We start from the raw sequence: 7983 nt of genomic DNA, 5'->3' as shown, positions 1-7983 counted from the left end.
ATTTTGGGGAGGATTTGGGTTTTTTTTGGGGAGGATTTGGGGGCTTTTGGGAAAATTTGGGGGGTTTTGGGGGGAGTTTGGAGGAATTTGAGGTTGAAATTTGGGGGATTTGGGGGGATTTTGGGGAGGATTTGGGGGGGTTGGGGGGAGTTTGAGGGGATTTGGGGGTTTTGGGGTGGTTTTGGGGGAGTTTGGGGGAATTTTGGGGGGAAATTTGGGGGGTTTGGAGGGAGTTTGAGGGGATTTGGGGGGATTTGGGGGTGAAATTTGAGGGATTTTGGGGGGGGGTTGAGGGGATTTTGGGGAGGATTTGGGGGGGTTTGGGGTCGTTGGGGTCACTTTGGGGTCGTGCCCCCTCCCCCCCCCCCCAAGAACGAGGCTTCGAGGCCCGAAAAAAAGTCCTTTATTGGGGGAGGGGAGGGGGGGGGAGGGGAGAGAGAGCAGAGACCCCCCTGGGACCCACAGGGTGCCCCATAGACACCCCACAGACGCCCCATAGACACCCCAGGGTGCCCCACAGAGACCCCATAGAGACCCCAGGGTGCCCCATAGATCCCTCAGGGTGCCCCATAGACAGCCCAGGGTGCCCCATAGAGACCTCAGGACCCCCCAAGGTGCCCCATAGAGACCCCACAGACACCCCCTAGATCCCTCAGGGTGCCCCACAGAGACCCCATAGAGCCCCCAGGACTCCCCAAAGTGACCCATAGATGCCCCAAGGTGCCCCACAGAGACCCCATAAGGACCCCAGGACCGCCAGGGCACCCCACAGACACCCCAGAGTGCCCCATGGACACCCCACAGACAGCCCTGAGTACCCCATAGACACCCTATAGACACCCCATAGATCCCTCAGGGTGCCCCATAGACACCCCAGAGACACCCCAGAGCACCCCATAGACAGCCCAGGGTGCCCCATAGACACCCCAGGGTGCCCCATAGATCCCTCAGGACCCCCCAAGGTGCCCCATAGACACCCCATAGACACTCCAGGACCCCCCAAGGTGTCCCATAGACACCCCAGGGTGCCCCATAGATCCCTCAGGACACCCAAGGGTGCCCCATAGAGACCCCAGGACCCTGAGGGCACCCCATAGACACCCCATGGACACCCCAGGCCACCCCGTGGTCACCCCACAGCCACCCCAGGGTGCCCCACTGATCCCTCAGGACACCCCTAGACAGCCCAGGATCCCCCATAGACACCCCAGGGTGCCCCATAGAGACTCCAGGACCCCCAAGGTGCCCCATAGACACCCCAGGGTGCCCCATAGACACCCCATAGAGACCCCAGGGTACCCCATAGAGACCCCATAGACACCCCAAGGTGCCCCATAGACACCCCATGGCACCTCATAGACACCCCATAGACACCCCAGGGTGCCCCATAGAGACCCCAGGACGCCCCTGGGCACCCCATAGACACCCCATAGACACCCCATAGAGACTCCAGGACCCCCTATGGTGCCCCATAGATCCCTCAGGGTGCCCCATAGACACCCCAGGGTGCCCCATAGATCCCTCAGGACACCCTAAGGTGCCCCATAGACACCCCACAGCCACTCCAGGGTGCCCCATAGATCCCTCTGGATCCCCCAAGGTGCCCCATAGACACCCCAAGGTGCCCCATAGAGACCCCATAGAGACCCCAGGACCCCCCTGGGCGCCCTATAGACACCCCATGGCCACCCCACAACCACCCCAGGGCGCCCCACTGCCCCCTCAACACCCCCCCAACGCACCCCCCCCACCCCTCCCCTCCCCATCCAAGGACTTTCCCCCTCCCCCCCCACCCCTCCCCCTTTTACCCCCCTCCCCCGCCCTCAGGGCGGCTTGGCCGCCCCTCCCCCGCCTCCGCCCGCCCCTCCCCCCCCTCTGAAGGTCCTCCAGGCCCCCCTGCAGATGAGGCCGAACCAGTAGAGCTGCGGGGCCAGGAGGGCGGCGGCGGCCGCGTTGTGCAGGGGGGGCAGGGCCCCGGGGACCCCCAGGAGGGGGAGGCCCCGCTGGCGCCCGTAGGCCCAGTACAGGTAAGGGAAGAGCAGGACCCGGCAGAGCAGGAAGGTCACGAGCAGCGCCGCCCCGTTCAGCTTGTGCAGCGCCGTGTGCTGCAGCCGCAGCTGGGGGGGGGAAAATGGGGGTTATGGGGGCGTTTTGGGGGCGTTTTGAGGTGTTTTGGGGTCTCCAGGGGGTGCTGGGGAAGTGGAGACCCCAAATGTCCCCGTGGGGTGAGCGGGAAGGGGAGGGCTGGTGGTGGGACACATCTCACCAGGGTTTGGGGGGACCCTCTACTGGGGACTTTGAGGTTGGTTTTGGGGTGGTTTGGGGGGGTTTTGGGGTGGGTTTGAGGTGTTTTGGGGTCTCCGGGGGGTGCTGGGGAAGTGGAGACCCCAAATGTCCCCGTGGGGTGAGCGGGGGGTGGAGGAACCCGTGGTGGCCACATCTCACCAGGGTTTGGGGGGACGATGTGGGACCCTCTATTGGGGTGTTTGGGGTGTTTTGGGGTGGTTTGAGGTGTTTTGGGGTCTCCAGGGGGTGACAAACCCGTGGAGACCCCAAAGGGTCTCGTGGGAGGAGGAGGAGGGGGAGGGCTGGTGGTGGGACACGTCTAACCGGGGTTTGGGGGGACCCTCTCTTGGGGATTTCAAGGTGGTTTTGGGGTGGTTTGGGGGGGTTTTGGGGTGGGTTTGAGGTGTTTTGGGGTCTCCAGGGGGTGCTGGGGAAGTGGAGACCCCAAATGTCCCCGTGGGGTGAGCGGGAAGGGGAGGGCTGGTGGTGGGACACGTCTCACCAGGGTTTGGGGGGACCCTCTACTGGGGACTTTGAGGTTGGTTTTGGGGTGGTTTGGGGGGGTTTTGGGGTGGTTTGAGGTGTTTTGGGGTCTCTGGGGGGTGATGGAGAAGTGGAGACCCCAAATGTCTTCGTGGGGTGAGAGGGAAGGGGAGGACTGGTGGTGGGACACATCTAACCAGGGTTTGGGGGGACCCTCTCTTGGGGATTTCAAGGTGGTTTTGGGGTCATTTTGGGGTGTTTTGGGGTGTTTCAGGGTGGTTTTGGGGTACTTTAGGTTGTTTTGGGGTGTTCTGGGGTGGCTTAGGGTGTTTTGGGTTATTTTGGTGTGTTTTGGGATATTTTGGTGTATTTGGGGGCGTTTTTGGGGATTTGGGGGATTTCGGGTGTTTTGGGGCATTTTGGGGGTGGTTTGAGGTGTTTTGGGGTCTCCGGGGGGTGCTGGAGAAGTGGAGACCCCAAAGGGACTTGTGGGGTGAGGAGGAGGGGGAGGGCTGGTGGTGGGACACGTCTGGGGAGGGTTTGGGGGTGTTTTGGGGTATTTGGAGGGTGATTTTTTGGGTGTTTTGGGGGTGTTCTGGGTTCTTTTTCAGTTTTTTGGGGTTCTTTTGGGGGTGGTTTTGAGGTATTTTGGGGTGTTTTTGATGTATTTTGGGGTGTCTTGGGCGGTTTGCGGGATTTGGGGTTGGTTTGGGGTGTTTGGGGGTGTTTGGGGGTGTTTGGGACTGTTGGGGTGTTTTCGGAGTGTTTTTGAGGGATTTTGGGGTGTTTGCGGTATTTCGGTGTATTTGGGGTGTTTGGGGATGGTTTGGGGTTTTTGGGGATTTTTTGGAGGTTTTGGGGGTTTTAGGGGGTGTTTCGGGTTGGTTTTGGGGTGTTTTGGGATATTTTGGGGTGTTTCGGGTTGGTTTTGGGGTGTTTTGGGATATTTTGGGGCGGTTTGGGGTGATTTTGGGGTACTCCAGGTTGTTTTGAGGACGTTTTGGGGTGTTCTGGGGTGGTTTAGGGTGTTTTAGGTGAATTTGGTGTGTTTCGGGATATTTTGGTGTTTTTCGGGATATTTTGGTGTGTTTGGGGGCGTTTTTGGGGATTTGGGGGATTTGGGGTGTTTTGGGGCATTTTGGGGTGTTTTGGGGCATTTTGAGGTGTTTTGGGGTCATTTGGGATGTTTTGGGGTGGTCTGAGGTGGTTTGGGGGCGTTCTGAGGTGATTTCCTGTGTTTCGGGGTATTTTGGGGTATTTTGTACTATTTGAGAGCGTTTTGAGGTATTTTGGGGTCTTTCAGGGTGGTTTGGGGTGTTTGGGGTTTTTTTGGGGCTGTTCTGGGGTGTTTTGAGGTGGTTTTGGGGTCTTTTGGGGTCTTTTGGGGTGTTTTCAGGGTGGTTTTGGGGTGTTTTGGGTTGGTTTTGGGGTGTTTTGGGTTTTTTCGGGGTCATTCTGGGGTGTTTTGAGGTGGTTTTGGGGTGTTTTGGGGTCTTTTGGGGTGTTTTGGGGTCTTTTGGGGTGTTTTCAGGGTGGTTTTGGGGTGTTGTTGTTTAGGTGTTGGTTTAGGGTGTTTTGGGATATTTTGGGGTGTTTGGGGGCGTTTCGGGGTATTTTGGGGTGGTTTTGAGGTATTTTGGGGTGTTTTGGGTTGGTTTGGGGTGTTTCGGGGTGTTTGGGGATATTTTGGGGTGTTTGGGGTATTTGGGGGCATTTGGGGGGGGGTTGAGGTATTTTGGGTTGGTTTGGGGCGTTTCAGGGTGTTTTGGGATTGTTTGGGGCTGGTTTGGGTGTTTTGGGTTGGTTGGGGTTGGGGTTGGTATTTTGGGTTGGTTTTAGGGTGTTTTGGGTTTTTTGGGTTATTTTGAGGTATTTTGGGTTGGTTTTGGGATGTTTGGGGGTATTTCAGGGTGTTTTGGGGTATTTTGGGTTGGTTTTGGGTTGTTTTGAGGTGTCTTGGGGTGATTTGAGGTGGTTTTGGGGTATTTTGGGGCTGGTTTGCGGCTCTTTTTTGGTGTTTTGGGTTATTTCAGGGGGTTTGGGTTTGGTTTGGGGCGTTTGGGGCTTTTTTGGGGGGCGTTTTGTGTTTTTTTGGGGGTGTTTTTGGGGTATTTTCTGTTGGTTTGGTGTGTTTTGGGGGTGTTTTTAGGGTGGGTTTGGGTTGGGTTGGGGGTATTTTGGGGGTATTTGGGTGGCTTTTAGGGTGTTTTGGGGTGTTTTGGACTGTCTTGGGGTTGGTTTTAGGGTGTTTTGGGGTATTTTGGGGTGTTTTGGGGCGTTTAGGGTCATTTTGGGGGGATTTTGGGGTATTTTGGGCTGGTTTGGGGTTTTTTTGGGGGTGTTTTGGGGTTTTTTGGGGGGTATTTCGGGGGGTTTTCAGGGTGTTTTGGGGTGTTTGTGTTTTGGGTTGTTCTGGGTTGGTTTGGGGGTATTTTGGGGGTTTTTGGGTTGGGTTCAGGGTGGGTTTGGGGGTATTTTATGGTGGGTTTAGGGTGTTTTGGGGTTGATTGGGGGTGTTTTGGGGTATTTCAGGGCGTTTAGGGTTGGTTTGGGTTGGTTTTAGGGTGTTGGGGGGGTATTTTGGGGGTATTTGGGTTGGTTTTAGGGTATTTTGGGCTGGTTTGGGGTATTTTGGGTTGGTTTTAGGGTATTTTGGGGGTATTTTGGGTTGTTTTTGGGTTGTTTTGGTGCTCCCCAGGATGAGGACCTTGCCCAGGTGTTGGGGCTCCCCCAGGTGACATTTTGGGGCATTTTGGGTTATTTTGGGGATATTTTGGGGTATTTCAGGGTATTTAGGGTTGTTTTGGGGGTATTTTTGGGGTATTTCAGGGTGGTTTTGGGGTATTTTGGGGTGTTTTGGGTTGTTTTGGTGCTCCCCAGGATGAGGACCTTGCCCAGGTGTTGGGGTCCCCCCAGGTGATGTTTTGGGGTATTTGGGGATATTTTGGGGTATTTCAGGGTATTTAGGGTTGTTTTGGGGTATTTTTTGGATATTTCAGGGTGTTTTGGGGGTATTTTGGGTTGTTTTTGGGGTGTTTGGTGTCTCACCAGGATGAGGAGCTTGTCCGGGTGTTGGGGCCCCCCCAGGTGACGTTTTGGGGTGTTTTGGGGTATTTTGGGGATATTTTGGGGTATTTTGGGTTGGTTTTGGGTATTTTGGGGATATTTTGGGGTATTTTTGGGTATTTCAGGGTGTTTTTGGGGTATTTTGGGTGTTTTTGGGGTGTTTTGGTGCTCACCAGGATGAGAACCTCGCCCAGGTGTTGGGGCCCCCCCAGGTGATGTTTTGGGGTATTTTGGGTTGTTTTGGGGTATTTTGGGGTATTTTGGGGTATTTCAGGGTGTTTTGGGGGTATTTTGGGTTGTTTTGGGGTGTTTAGTGTCTCCCCAGGATGAGGACCTTGCCCAGGTGTTGGGGTCCCCCCAGGTGATGTTTTGGGGTATTTGGGGATATTTTGGGGTATTTCAGGGTATTTAGGGTTGTTTTGGGGTATTTTTTGGATATTTCAGGGTGGTTTTGGGTTATTTTGGGGTGTTTTGGGTTGTTTTGGTGCTCCCCAGGATGAGAACCTCGCCCAGGTGTTGGGGCCCCCCCAGGTGAAGTTTTGGGGTATTTTGAGATATTTTGGGGATATTTTGGGCTATTTTGGGGTATTTCAGGGTATTTTTGGGGTATTTTGGGGTATTTCAGGGTGGTTTTGGGGTGTTTTTGGGGTGTTTTTGGGGTGTTTGGTGCTCACCAGGATGAGGACCTTGCCCGGGTGTTGGGGCCCCCCCAGGTGATGTTTTGGGGTATTTGGGGATATTTTGGGGTATTTCAGGGTATTTAGGGTTGTTTTGGGGTATTTTTTGGATATTTCAGGGTGGTTTTGGGGTATTTTGGGGTGTTTTGGGTTGTTTTGGGGGTATTTTGGGGTATTTCGGGGTGTTTTGGGGTATTTCAGGGTGGTTTTGGGGTATTTTTGGGGTGTTTTGGTGCTCCCCAGGATGAGGACCTCGCCCAGGTGTTTGGGTCCCCCCAGGTGACGTTTTGGGGTATTTTGGGATATTTTGGGGATATTTTGGGCTATTTTTGGGTATTTCAGGGTATTTTGGGGTATTTCAGGGTGTTTTTGGGGTATTTGGGGTTGTTTTGGGGTATTTCAGGGTGGTTTTGGGGTATTTCAGGGTGTTTTTGGGGTATTTCAGGGTGTTTCTGGGTTATTTTGGGTTATTTTGGGTGTTTTTGGGGTGTTTGGTGCTCACCAGGATGAGGACCTTGCCGAGGCAGACGAAGGGGGTGCTGAGCTCGGCCATCAGGAGACACCCCAGGAAGAAATCGCCCTTCCCCTGGCGCCACAGCTGGGGGGGCACGGGGGGGGTCAGGTGTGCCCAGGTGTGCCCAGGTGTGCCCAGGTGACCCCCAGGTGTGCCCAGGTGTGCCCAGGTAACCCCCAGGTGTGCCCAGGTGTGTCCCAGGTGTGCCCAGGTAACCCCCAGGTGTGCCCAGGTGTGTCCCAGGTGTGCCCAGGTAACCCCCAGGTGTGCCCAGGTACCCCCCAGGTGTGCCCAGGTAACCCCCAGGTGTGCCCAGGTACCCCCCAGGTGTGCCCAGGTGTGCCCCTGGTGTGCCCAGGTGTGTCCCAGGTATGCCCAGGTACCCCCCAGGTGTACCCAGGTGTGCCTAGATAACTCCCAGGTAACCCCCAGGTGTGCCCAGGTGTGCCCAGGTGCCCCCAGGTGCCCCCAGGTGTGCCCCCCAGGTGTGCTCACGGTGGCGACGGGGAAGCAGACGAGCACCATGGTCAGGTGGTGTCACCCCCAAATCCCCCCCAGGTGCCCCCAGGTGTGCCCAGGTGCCCCCAGGTGCCCCCAGGTGTGCCCAGGTGTATCCCACCCCCCCCAGGTGCCCCCAGGTGCCCCCAGGTGTGCCCAGGTGTATCCCACCCCCCCCAGGTGCCCCCAGGTGCCCCCAGGTGCCCCCAGGTGCGCTCACGGTGGCGACGGGGAAGCAGACGAGCACCATGGCCAGGTGGTGTCACCCCCCCAACCCCCCCAGGTGTGCCCAGGTGCCCCCAGGTGTATCCCAATCCCCCCAGGTGCCCCCAGGTGTATCCCAATCCCCCCAGGTGCCCCCAGGTGTGCCCAGGTGTGCCCAGGTGCCCCCAGGTGTGCCCAGGTGCCCCCAGGTGCCCCCAGGTGCCCCCCAGGTGTGCCCAGGTGCCCCCAGGTGCG

General features: G+C 56.7%; 1 protein-coding gene and 1 long non-coding RNA gene across 4 annotated transcripts; one reads left to right on the top strand and one right to left on the bottom strand.

Annotated features, from left to right (window-relative positions):
- Positions 1-480: 480 nt before the first annotated feature.
- LOC127465270 (uncharacterized) lies at positions 481-1658 on the top strand. Of its 3 annotated transcripts, XR_007901991.1 has the most exons (4): positions 481-541; positions 880-962; positions 1005-1056; positions 1601-1658. It is a non-coding gene; the product is annotated as an uncharacterized LOC127465270 (long non-coding RNA). The 3 variants fall into 3 exon arrangements; XR_007901989.1 differs by lacking the exon at positions 1005-1056 and having other exon boundaries at positions 880-1004; positions 1549-1649; XR_007901990.1 differs by lacking the exon at positions 481-541 and having other exon boundaries at positions 872-962.
- A 157-nt stretch (positions 1659-1815) lies between these two features.
- Positions 1816-7786, bottom strand: LOC127465276 (ceramide synthase-like; the record flags this gene model as incomplete). Its single annotated transcript, XM_051775750.1, has 3 exons — positions 1816-2117; positions 7015-7110; positions 7745-7786. Coding segments are annotated over 3 exons (432 nt in total), but the record flags the coding sequence as incomplete, so codon positions are not given.
- Positions 7787-7983: the final 197 nt, after the last annotated feature.

Source organism: Manacus candei, unplaced genomic scaffold (assembly GCF_025592945.1).
Source record: "Manacus candei isolate 608988 ecotype Guabito, Panama unplaced genomic scaffold, ASM2559294v1 h1tg000352l, whole genome shotgun sequence".
NCBI lineage: Eukaryota > Metazoa > Chordata > Aves > Passeriformes > Pipridae > Manacus > Manacus candei.
Note: the sequence above shows the minus strand (reverse complement) of the source record. Positions and strands in the feature narration are given on the sequence as shown.